The sequence below is a fragment of the Hippocampus zosterae genome, chromosome 7, assembly GCF_025434085.1.
Source record: "Hippocampus zosterae strain Florida chromosome 7, ASM2543408v3, whole genome shotgun sequence".
Lineage (NCBI taxonomy): Eukaryota > Metazoa > Chordata > Actinopteri > Syngnathiformes > Syngnathidae > Hippocampus > Hippocampus zosterae.
Genome location: NC_067457.1, coordinates 106,143 through 118,279, shown reverse-complemented (window position 1 = coordinate 118,279; position 12,137 = coordinate 106,143). Strand labels below are relative to the sequence as shown.

Genomic DNA, 12,137 nt, shown 5'->3' with positions numbered 1-12,137 from the left:
TGCGCGTCGCGGCGGCTTTGTCATCTGGCAGCTTAGCCGCTCGGGACGGACTTGGCGGCGGACGGGATTTTTCGCCGGCCATGGCGGCCCTCGCGGATCTTCCGAGCTGCGGCTGTTTCGGGGTGAGACTCGCCACGGGTTCCGAAAATGAAATGGCCGCATAATGCCGTCGTCGCCCGTCTTGCGTCTCGCGCTCCGATTTGCCAGTCTGAGATTGGTGGCGCATTGCTTGCTTACTTACTCGCCGTTTGTTCCCGCTTGCGTGTTGAGCAATACGAGGCGTATTCGGTCAGTGTTGGCATTTGTACGCGCCTCTCCCGATGACCGCGTGGCTCTGCCCATGATGTGGATTGCTTCAATTTCACCTCCGTTTTGTGTCTGGTGGATGCAGTCTTTCCTTCTCTCCATCGTTCATTGCGCTACCCCCCCCCCCCCCATCCCTTAGTTTTTTAAATTTCCATTTATCATGACTAGAAGGGGACTAGCTAGAGAGCAGCTCGCCGCCGTCCATCACTTTGATCTCTTTTGGCGCTTTGCCTCCTTGCAAAAGGAAGCGCCGTCGAGAACAGCCGGCAGCCGTAAGCGGCGGCGCGCCGAAAGACGGCCGCGGCGCATCAGCTGCGCATAATAAAGTGCAAACATCGCATTGTGTACTGGTGTGCGGTTAATTGGCAGACGGAGGGGGCCGCATTCCCCCCTCCAAGCGTCGAGGCGATGGATTGCGTGAAAGTGAACTGCGCGCATGTTTCATCCTTCTGCCTTCTTTGTCATAGTCCGCAGAGGGTGACTTTCCCGCTCACAGAAGGCGGTGCTTGGGCAGCCATGACCGTCATTAGAGCGTCACCAGAATGTACTCGGCCCGAGACGCCGTTTTGCGTTCCTAAAAAGGAACTCGGATTGGAATCCGCCGTAACGCTTTGGTGAGAAGCACTTCAAAACTGGAAGGAAAGAAATATTCGCTTCCAGTGTGTTGTGCCTCCAATAAATTCAGGTCTCAAGCATGATCTGCAAATGAATTGATGACCTCTCAATGGCTCTTCACACATTTCCTCTACAGTGCTGGATTAAAAAAAAAAAAGGAAAAAAAGTGTTTGCGTGCTGACCGCTAGAGGGAGCCCGCGCAGCACCAGCCTTCCTTGCATTTCATTGAGCGGGTGTGTTCATTTGTATCTGTTCGTATTTCGAAAATGCTCCATTTTAGTCGAGTTTTACGCGTTGTTTTTTAATTTGAAAAAAAAAAAGCATGGTAACGTGTGGCCCAAATCTGCTTTTTGAGCTTACACAGCTGCAGTATAATAGACGAGGGTGTCGGGGGCAGACCCCGTTTTGTCCAACTTGATGATGATGTAAGTGTCACGGCTTGGTCATTCACCCCAAAGTGTGACTTTTTGAAAAATAGCCTTTGGGATAAATTCTTCACCGGCTTGCCCTTAGTGAAAGGGCCGTCGGTGCGTTTGGAGTCAGCCGCCCGTATCCGGCAACCGTACTCCTTCCATCGGTGGCCACAGCGTGGCAGCACAAGGCCGTCAAAAAGCGGAGCCGTGCCGTGTCTACTCTTCGCTGCGTCCGTGCGCCAAGTGCCACCTGAACGGCGGCGGAGCTTTGTCTCCGCCGACTCATTCGTCCTGTGGTGGATTCAGAGCAAGACAAAGTCATTTTTATTCTTTGACTTTTGTTTTTTCTTCATTCTGCCTTAGGAAGTGATTGTTGGCTGTTGTAGGAACAGCAGTTTTGCTCCGTGTCCAGGTTGATTGGAAACTTTATTGATTGATGATTCATTTTTTGATATCGCACCTTACTGACATCTGAAGGACGGGAGAGGAACTGCGTCAACCGCAAAGCTTTTCTGACAAATTGCAGAGCTCTTGGAATAGGCATTCATCAACCCCCATTGTCGTGATTTGACTTTGCGTGGGAACGTTTTCTCCCGCCGCTTTGGTTGCCGTCGGCGACGGAGGAAACAATGTCCACCCGCCTCTTTTTTCCAGCTCTCCGTCATCGCTTGTTGCGCTCGTCGCTTTTGCGGACGCGGGTGCTCTTGCGGAGGATTAACGAGTCGGGAGTTCACTAACGACCCTCTCCTAGAAGTCCCTCTTCATTAAATAATCATCGCTTCGACATTAGGGCGGCATTCGGGAACCAATGGAGGGCGCTTGTGCAGTAAGCGAGGGGGGGGGGCGGCAATCAATGCGTCAAATGATGCAGTCGGTGGCAAAGCGACAACCTTTTGGGGCTTACTGGGCCAGCCTCTTGTCAAAAATAGAGCGTCGGCCCCGTCAAGAGTGAAATGCGCGCTTTGTGCCCCTCGGCAGCTGTCGGTGGCTTTTGATGAAGGGGGCTCTCGGCAAGCCCTTTTCCACCCAGAGGCCGCCGCGCCAGGGCTTTGGGCATGCCGGCGAGCTCGCCCACTGAGTCCGCGCGGAGCCGCTCGGGCGCGGCGGCTCCCCTTTTAGAGGCTTCCGTCTGCCGGCTCCGGCGTCACCCTCTTGAGCTTCGGCGCCCACTTATGGAGGAAGTGCGGGCGGCGTCTACGTGCCGCGACCCGTTGGGCCCGAGCCCGGGGTCGGAGCGCTTCTCAGAGTCGCAAAGGCCTTTCTTTGAGAGCGCCGACCCCCCCCCCCCCCCCCCCCCCCCCGCAGACTCTCTGTCTGCGCTGAGAAAAGCAGGCTGTTTATTTGTTGTTGAGGTTAAAAACTTCCCCCGCAATTGACATTCCGCTAACACTTTCCAATAATGAGGCGAGCAATTTCCTTGAAATGGCTGCGTGTCCGCCACAAGGCAGAACGGCGCTTGGAGCTTTCGCTCACCCGCGGCTGACCTCCGCTCGGCCCGCCTCTCGTTGTTTGCTCCGTAGAAGCGAATTGAATTGAAATGGAATCCTTGTCATCGACCCAGGAAGTGCCTTCAAATGCTCGTTTGCGGGCCCGCATCTTTATCTGCGTATCAATTAGAGCAAGTGTGAGTGAGTCAGGCTACGATGGAGAGAGTCCCTCCTCCCTCCTCCCGATGCTCAGTCATTGCCGGCGCGGGTGAGAAAGTGCGCAAACGCAAACATCTCCGCAGACGACATCCTCGGCCCGCGGGCGTGACCGCCAAGTACGACTGGCGGTGCCGCGACGGTGCGCAAATTTTCAAATTTGCAGTAACCCCCCCCCTCGAGAACGTGTATGCGTAAGCATGACCGCGCGTGTGGCTGCCGGCAGACGCCGGCCGGTTCCCGGCCTCATCGTTCCGTCTCCCGCGCGGCCTCTGATGTGGTTGGCGGCCGCGGCTTCCATTACGGAGCGCCTGCGGCCGGCGCTCGCGCTCGCCCTCGCCCTCTTCTCGCATGTCTATGTAAACACGGCGCCGTGCGGCGGCCTTCTCAGAAACAAAGATGCGCTCGGCGGACCGGCCGCGTAGACGCCCACGCGCCCGCGCGGATGGAAAGATGGCGCGCGCACGGCGGCCCGCCAAAGCGTCTGTCTGAATGCGCGGCGAAGACTTAATCGGCGCACGCGACGCCCTCCTTGGCGTTGGTGGGCTGCCGCCATCCCCCATATCAAAGACAGATGTTGGCTGCGGTTCCATCGGACCGCCCGTGCCTGTAAAAGCTCGCCAACTCGCGCCGGCATTTGTGAGCCATACGCTCAAGACCGCGCGTGAGAGAGGGACGCCGTTTTTGCGAGACGATGTGTCCGACGGAAAGAGAGGGAGAGAAAGGCTCGTTCCCCCGGTGCCGCGGCGGCGCCGACCGGATTTCTGCACCGGGCGCTCTGATTTTCAGCTAACCGCTTTCGCTCATATGCCGCCTCCCAAATTGCCCCCCCCCCTCGCTCCCGTGTTGAAATTCGCCAGTGCCCGTTTTGCCCAAAACAAGCCGCGGCTTTTGTTGTTGTTGTTGTGTTTGTTAGCTGTTAGCTGTTAGCTGTGCTTTTGTTAGTCTCCGCGATGGATCGGCTGCCACTTTGCGAGTTGTTGACTAGCTCTGGTTTCTTGCACCTTTTCAAGTGAGCCTTAAAAAAACCCAAACAAACAAAAAAAAGGTTTTATTCAATCATTTCCCCCCCCCAATTGATTGGCCAATATATGTGTTGGGCGCCTCAGTGCTTTTGGAACGTAGGAGAAAGCCACACAGAATGGGCAAGTCTGAGGTTCAATCACCGAACCCAAAACTGTGAGACGGATTAGCTCATCACAAAACAACGTAATAAAAAAATGTTGGTACGTGACGGGAGGGGGGTTAGCGAATGGGAATTTTCAAGACGCGCCTCCCTCCTCGCCAAGTCCAAAGCGCGTTTAATGAGATACAAGGGGAAGGCCGCGGCGATGAGTGAGCAAGCAGAATGGGGCGAGATTCTTGAGGCCCCGTCCCCTAATTGGCTGACTGACTACAGAAAGACAACACTGTCTCTCTTTAATGCGGGCGGGGTGAAAGGTCACTGTATTGCATTTGTAAGGTCAGCGGCGGAGGTCGCGCTCAGCTCTGGGCCTTCCTGTTGCAGACAGCGAGGTCATGCCACCTACATCGAGCCCAATTATCCCCAACAACTAATCACCGCTCGCCGCGTTCTGGCGCGCGCGCACGCACACGCACGCGTATTGTACAATGCATGTCTTTCCCAACGCTCGCTCGGGTCTTTTCAAAGAAAGAAAATAGGGACCCGCCCGGCCTGAAATCGTCCCCTGGAAAACCGCCCGCACAGTGATACCAGTTTTCATTTGGCGTGTGAGTGAATGGAAATGCCTTTCTTCCGTTTTAGCCTCCCTAGCAAGGCGTAGCCCTCGGCGCTCGCCCTCTCCGTCCGAGAGTCGCGCCCCCGCTGACTCGAAGGCGAAGCGCACCTGCGTGCCAGAATCAAAGAGCGAGATATTTGAAGGTGGAGCTCAGCTGGGCCGGCTCACGCCCCCCAAACAGCCCCCCCCCCCACCCCTCGCTAAGGTGGAATGGCACATAAGCTCCCATTAATACAGGAATGAGTTGAATTTAGCTCGTCTGCCGCGCCACCCCGGCCCGGCTTTCCATGAAGTGTGTGCGCGACACTTACGGAAAAGCTGCGGCATGCCACCCCCCCGCGTTCTCCTTTGTTCTCTAACTATAGCCGCAGCCGTGCCGAGGCCCGGCGACTTAAATAGTCCGCCGTAAAACAAGTGATAATGAACATGAAAAGCGCCGCGCGGCCAAGCGGAGGAGGCGAAAGCGCGCCGCGCTCTGTCCTGAAGTTGGGCCGCCGAGCGCGTACCACATCAAAGCCCCCAAATCTTCCACCTTTGCACGGCGATCTGTGCAGAGAAACGACCACGACTTCAAGTAGGCCAAGTCCAAAGTATTTGTACTTTCTGACCCCCCCGGTTGTGAAACGTGAGCCTCCCGCATCACAGACGCACCGTCGGTCGCTCATTGAGCTTCGCATCTGTCAAAAAGCCCAGCGGACCCCACTGACAGAATGCCCCCCCCCGTGCTCACGCACGCACGCCGGTCTCAGCCCAGACTCGAGTTGTTCCATTTTTTTCCCTTTTGGCGAGCGTCTCCGGCCCACCCAAGAGGGAAGCCTCGGAGGAGGCGGTGCCGTCGCCGCCGCCGTCGGCGGTCCGGGGTGGGGGGGGGGGGGGCAGGGGGGAACAAAGCCTTATTTCAAACTTGCCGAAAACAGGGGTCTTTATGCCGCGACGCCGGGGCCCCCTCCCGCGGAGGGAGATGTTATCGCAAAGATGCAATATCCACCTCGGGCCGGGGAGCTGGCGGCATAGGCCTCCAGTGTTGCGCTAAGTAGCCCGGGGCGCTGACCTCGCTAATGAAGTCTGCTGCGGCCCCCCCGCCCCCCTCGGCCCTTTCGGTGCGCCCACTCACACGGACGTGTGTGGCTCTCCCCTCCATCGTCCTCCCTCTGTCCCGTTGGCCCGCCGAGAGGATTGGCCTCCTTTTCCACTGTTGCGCCCCCCCCCCCCCCCACCCGAAATGAAATCAGATGAAAATGCAAATGCCTCGTTTTGACAACCGACATCAGAATTGGACTGCGGTTTGCAGCGATGCTCAACTTCACTTCCGAATGTTTGAACTTTTGCTTTGGGAGAAGTCCAACGATTAGAAGGACGAGTCACCGTAAGATGCGCTTTTTCCAAAATGGGGCGGGGGGCATCGTTTTGAATACTATAGCGTCACGGCTCACTTAGACGGGGCGGTCGTTCTGTTTTTGCTCCGAAGCGGTCCTTGGGGGGCCACCGATGCAGCGTCTACGCCCCCTGCCCCAGAGGGCCAAAGTGTAACGTTTGCTTTTGCGCCCCCCGCCCGGGTTCCAAGATGAAAGGGGCTTTGCGGGATGACAAGAGTCTGCGAGGAGGGCCGCGTGGCGGGGAGGCTTATATCTCTTTATCCCGTCTGGCGCGCCGCGGCCGGGCCGGACCCCCGCGTCAGCTGTTGGCTTTTCTCCGGCTGCCATTCGTGGCGCAGCCCGCCCAAAGATGGGCCGTCTGCTGGCGGACGACCCGGGCCCGTGCCGTTCGCTTCCCCCTCGAGCGCCCCTCACCTGAGCGCGGCGGGGCGGGCCCGGCCAACTCGGCCTACGGCGGCGGTTCCAGGGCGCGGGCGAGCCGGGATCAGGCGGCGGCTGGCGCTTATTGATTCAATTCGGGATGCCCCTCCCCCCCTCCCCGCCCGCTTATGAAAGTCATGTGCCTTTTGCGGTGGAGGAGATGCCGTTTGCGCCGCCGCTGGCGAGGTCAACCACCATTTGCAATCGTCTTTCTTTCGAAAGTCACCAACTATTCCTGTGGTGCAAATGAATGACTCGTTGGAAAGGAAAAAGCTTAGAAGGTTGCGCAGGTTGCTTTTGTGTCTGTCCAGGTGAACCTTTATTGCAGGCGGGAGTTGAAGCTATTGCGGGTGGCTTTGTAAAATCTGCCCCGCGTCAGTGGGATTTGTTGTTCTGCATTGAAACGGCTCAATCAAGAATGTCAGGGCGGAAGGGGAGCCGCGCAAACTAAGGAAGCCGATTGCCGGCCGCGCGCAGATAAAGAGCGCGGCGGCGGGCCGTGTGGCGCTTTTTGTAAAGCGCTCGCTGCAAATTCCAAAGGTTTAGCTGAAGAATGCGACCCACTTTTTGTTGTTGTTGTTGTCGTTAGCCTCGGCCAAGACGTCAACGTTTGCCTTGTTTTGCTCCAGAGTGGATTTCTCCCTCCTCGGCGTCCGTCTGCCAGTGGCGCTTTCTCGGCCCGTGTGAGTGTCTTTGTGTTTGCAAAGGGCTCTGAAAAGGCCGACCCCCGCGACCCCCGGTAGCCGCGCCGCGCCAGACGTGATCAGCGTCTCCTCCTGGAAGCCGCGCTCTCGCCGTCTGCTTTTTAACGGTAAGCGGGGCCTCCCCGCCGTCCTCAATTAGACCCTTGTCGAGCCCGTAAACATTCCCTATTTTGGAATTTATGAAGCGGACGCCGACGACGGACGGCGCTCTCGTCCTCCGCAATAGGTGGGGGGCGGGGACGCTCCAAATTCCAAATGCCGCTGCGAAGCCAAGGCTTTGTGATGAAAGAGCATCTTGTCCAAAATGCAGGAAGGAGCCTGCAACACTTTTGCTTTTGCAACACTTTGCGCTTTGCGAGAAGAGATCGACTCCGACTCTCTGTAAGCTTCGCGTCGAGGTCGACCTCGAAGCGTCGATCCGCCGCTTTCCGCATCTCGTCGAGTGATGACGCAAGAGCGCGTTGCGGGCCCGCCGGCCCCTTCCCTCCCCCCCTTTCCCCCCCTTCACTCTTTCCTTTCCCCCCCCCGACATGGCACCCAGCGGGCAGGAGACGGGCCTGGGGATTCTGAGGTGGCGCCCAGACTGGGATTATTTACAAGAGCCGTAGCGCTGCAGACTGCGGTATTTCTTCTTCCAAATGCCTTGGAAAGGGAAGGCGGAATCTCCGGGCCCGTCGTCTCTCGCTCTCTTCTCCTCCGACGGTGCCTCGCTCCTTCTTTCTTTCTTTCTTTCTTTCTTTCTTTGCGCGCTCAATACACTTCCTCTCACAGGCGTGAAGATTTATTGCACTCGCGCGACGACTGCTTGGAGTCATTTCGGATGTCAGTATGCCGAGGCCTTCCAAAAATCAACAACAAAACAAAAAAAAACCCCGTCCGTCTCGCATTTCAAGTTTTTTTTCAAGAAAAAGTCGAGCGATGATCTCAGGCTTGCTAACGCAAACCCCAATTTTTTGCCGACGCGCGTTGACATTTTCAACATTTGCGCTCTAATGTTAGCGCTCGCCTAACCTTTGACAAAGCCAAATGTTTCACAGGCGCCGTCGCCGGCCCGCCTCAGACATTTGGGCCCGGCGCCGGGTGCCGAGAGGGCGGCAAATTGCACCGATGAGATCCGGCGTCGAAAACTCGGCGTTAAACTCGGCGATCGACTCGACTTTTCACATAAAAGCCCGCTGCGGCTAACGATAGATTGCCGCGCTCCCTTGAGTCGCCGCGCTCCCTTGAGTCGCCGCGTTCCGTTTGCTTTAGCGTTTACGTAATAAGACGAGGTCGTGCAACCGCCGCCGGTGCCCAGGACGGGTCGGAGAACGTCGATTTGTGCTTTTGGAGATTTGTGCTTACCATCGAGTCCGGCCGTGAAAACCCATTGACATTTGCATTGCGGTTGTCATCGTTGTTGTTGACGAAGCGCGGGCTCACGGCAAAGGCTTTTTATTTGATTTTTTTTTTTCTTTTTTGCGCGAGGGAATTAGCACCGGCCCCCGAGACGCCTCCGAGCTGTCGGGATACACATTGGACGAGCCGCAAAAATGAGCCTGTGGCCGGCGCCGGCCGCCCCTCCGGCTTTACGCAAACACACTCCCGCTCACAGTGGAAAAGTGTGACTGCAGACGTTTAAGGAACGTGTCGAGGGCTAGAAGCGTGATGGGAGAAATTCGGGAATCGACGCCTCCGAGGCGGTTTGTAAATTCATTCACCCCCCCCCTCCGTCCCCCGCGCTCGGGCGGCCGAGCCAAACCGCAGAGGGTGAATCAGTTATCCTTGTAAACAGGCCACAGGCACACAACGGCGCCTCGGAGAAAAGAGTGACGGATTGAAAGCAAAGTTTGGGGAGTGAAGGAGGCGCTCGGCGAAGCGGCGTTTCGCGCGCAACTCCGAGGCCGGCTTCTTCTGATGGTTGTTGTTTGGCTGACGCGGGACGGTTGTCGTTTTGGAAGCGGCGCGTCGGAGGCGACGGCGGGAGATGTCGAAAGCGTCACATGGCGCTCGTAAATAACCACGACACTGCGGCTTGTTGTCTGCAGATGAACATTAGATGCTCAATGGAGCGGCGGTTTGGCCCGCTTTCTCGACATGAGGACTCGGTCTGTGGCTGGCGCATCAAAGGCTTTTTCCCCCTTCTCATTAGCGAGGCTGCCATGAAGCGTCAGCTCTCGACATGTTAACGACCGGCACGCCATCGAGTTTTGCGGCACATTCCTGCGGCGGCGGCGGCGGCGGCTCTCGCTTTGGCTCGGCCGGGCCCCGCGCGATCCGGCGCGAGGCCTCGCTTTTTCCCCGCGGCTTCTGCTAGTCATTAGCGAGCGCCGCCGATGCGCCTTTTCAAACGAGGGCTCGCCGCGAAGATAGGATGGAAGAATCAATCGTGGCGCTCCCACTCACCCATTGATTTCTTTCGCTTTGGCGAGGCGCAAATGCCACCGAGAAGCCATCCCGCTTCGGCCGAGCGGCCGGGTCGGCCGCTTCCGATTGGCGCCGCGCTAACGCCACTTAGCGCCTCGGAGAAAATTCCTCGTCGATGCTCGCGGGCACTCGCCTACGGGGGTCGAGCGTGAAAGGCTCGCTGTGTAGCGCCGCCGGCGGTATATTTAGCCGTCTGGTTTGACGCGGGCAGAGGGGCGAGCGCTGAGGTTCTTGGATGGCTTCATTACGCTGGCATAGAGCCAGCTGTATGCGCGGATTTCTTGTGCGTGTCATGACACGGACGCTACGGACTGTTTGTTTGTTTGCGTGCGTGCCCTATGGATGTCTGAATGCGTGCGCGCGAGCGAGCGAGTAAAGAGGGCTCAGTGTTGGGACCACCCTGCGAGTCGGGCTGAGCGACGGCCTCAAGACGCTGACCGTGAGCACGCGGGCGCATTTTCAACATGTCTTTGACTGTCTGAATGTCTCGCGACCGCGTACGCGTGGCGCTCCAAAGCAAACGCGGCCGATTCAAATGGAAGATTGGGGATGGGGAGCGTGACCTCGCCGCAGCGTCGCGCCGACGCGCTCTCGGAGGCCAGATTTTGCCCGGCGGCGCCGGAAGGAGGGAGCGCTCGGTCGGCCTCCGTGACGGCCGGCGTAATGCCACTTGCTTGCATTGAAAGGTGATTTGTCTGGCCCCCCCCTCCCCTGGCGTTTCTCATTAGTCGCCCGAGTCACTGTGAAGCCAGTGTATCACGTAGGTCACACTTAGACGCGCGTGTTGACTTTTCTATACCCGGGAGGACATCGTATAGACGGCTATTTATTTTGCGGAAGCCTACGCAAATATTTCGAGCTTGCCGCATTTTATTGGGGGGCGGGCCGAGGCGGGGGCGGCGCGGGGCGAAGCAAACTTGACCTTTTTGACGATGTTTGTTTTGTTTAGCGCGTGTCTGAGCGAGAGCGCGCCCGCCGGCTTGGCCCCCCTACTTGGCTAAACCCGCGGAAGGGGCCACACAAGTACTTGTTGTGCGCCCCCGCCGACTCTGCCGGGGGATTGTCGCGGCGGCTCGGCAAAACCTCAAAGTTGCGGCGGAACGCGCGAGTCGGCGTGGCCGCGACGCCGCCCGCCGTCTTTTATTCGGGGAGTAACCGAAATAGGCGGCGGGGGGGCGTCTCGCCCGACGGCTCGCTTTGCGCAAAACGCATTTTCGGGCGCCGTACAAAGACGAGCGTGGGCGGAAGCTTCCGACGCCCTCCCCCCCTTGGTGCTTCTGTGACGCTCGAGACGAGATCCGAGTTGCCGCTTCTCATGTTGATTTTGTCTGTCGTTTACAGAGCCTGGGCTCGGTCGATCGCAAGGAGAATCCGCGCAAGAAGTGAGTCCCGTCCACTTGCCTCCACTCTTCTTTTAGCCTTTCAGCGACAAACCAAATCCGCGCGTGGGCGCGCCATCGCCGTCGCCCGGGTCACCTTTTCCGCTGCCTTTTCCATCTGCAAAGTCCGTTTTTTGTGGCGGCGCCTTCTCGATGGACGACAATTTGCGCAAGTTGCGCCCATTGAAATGGCTCCTGCCGACTTCGGTCGCAAATGGGGAGCGGGGGGGGGGGGGGGGGGGCGACATTGAGCTGCCGAGCGTATGGCACGTAGGAAAACAAGGCTTTCTTTGAGCCCCGCTAATTAGCAATGCGCATAGCCTGGCTGCTGTCTTTTATGATTGGACCACTGAAAGGCTTTTTGTCGGCCTCGCCAAACATTTTGAGCCTTCCGCTCCTGAACGGCGCCCGCGTGCTCTTCGGCCCGGCAAAGGCGGCCGCCTGCGGCCTTTTTGCACTCCGTTTTGCAGTCGGATCGGCATCGCGGCTTCCGTTCCTTGATGCCAATCTGTTTGGGCTTGTTCAAAGGCAGAAGTCTTGCGATGAGGTCGTTTGGATGCCAGAGCCACCCCACTGCATCTTCCTCCTCCAGAAACGGGTGCTCGTGCGTGTGTGGGAGGCAAGATTCTTTCAAGGCTTTGGTTTGTTTGGGGCCAGAATTCCACCTTGCGTATTTGAAAGGCAATCCCAACCCAAGCATTGAGCAGGACCACGCACACAGGCGCGCAAATGGCCCCGAGGGAGGACATGTCATAGGTGTCAAGGTGCGGTCCCGCAGGGCCGTACTCCGGCTCGTGTTTTCCAAGTCTCCCTGTTGCAACGCACCTGATTCAAACGACCGCATCATCAGCTGGCTCTGGAGACGCCTGACATTGAACGTCTTCATTTGAATCCACCTATGACATGTTTCAAAAGCCCTTTGAGAATTCTCCTTCATTTCTGCTCGAGTGAAAAAATCTTTCTCAGACGTTGCTCTCCCATCTCTCCCCCCCCCCCTCCTTTGGCAAGGTCCGAGTCCGGAATCTGCAAGTTTACCCATCGTCTCTCCCTCAAAGAACGTCCGGCCAAAGGCGAGAAGACCGCGTCGGAAGGAGCGCATTCCTACAGGCGACGCTCTCTTAGCGTGGATTGGTAAG

At 57.7% G+C, this 12,137-nt stretch overlaps 1 protein-coding gene across 5 annotated transcripts in view; it reads left to right on the top strand.

Moving 5' to 3' along the window:
- The window catches only part of LOC127603218 (ankyrin repeat and fibronectin type-III domain-containing protein 1), a 31,826-nt gene that overhangs the window by 6,052 nt on the left and 13,637 nt on the right, over positions 1-12,137 (top strand). For 3 of the 5 annotated variants that reach the window (XM_052069332.1, XM_052069333.1, XM_052069331.1), the window contains 2 exons: positions 10,964-11,004; positions 12,010-12,132. In XM_052069332.1, coding sequence (XP_051925292.1) covers positions 10,964-11,004; positions 12,010-12,132 — 164 coding nt within the window. Of the gene's footprint in view, positions 1-7,047; positions 7,324-7,646; positions 7,839-10,963; positions 11,005-12,009; positions 12,133-12,137 lie in introns of those variants that run through there. The other 2 variants (XM_052069335.1, XM_052069334.1) reach the window with 2 other exon arrangements.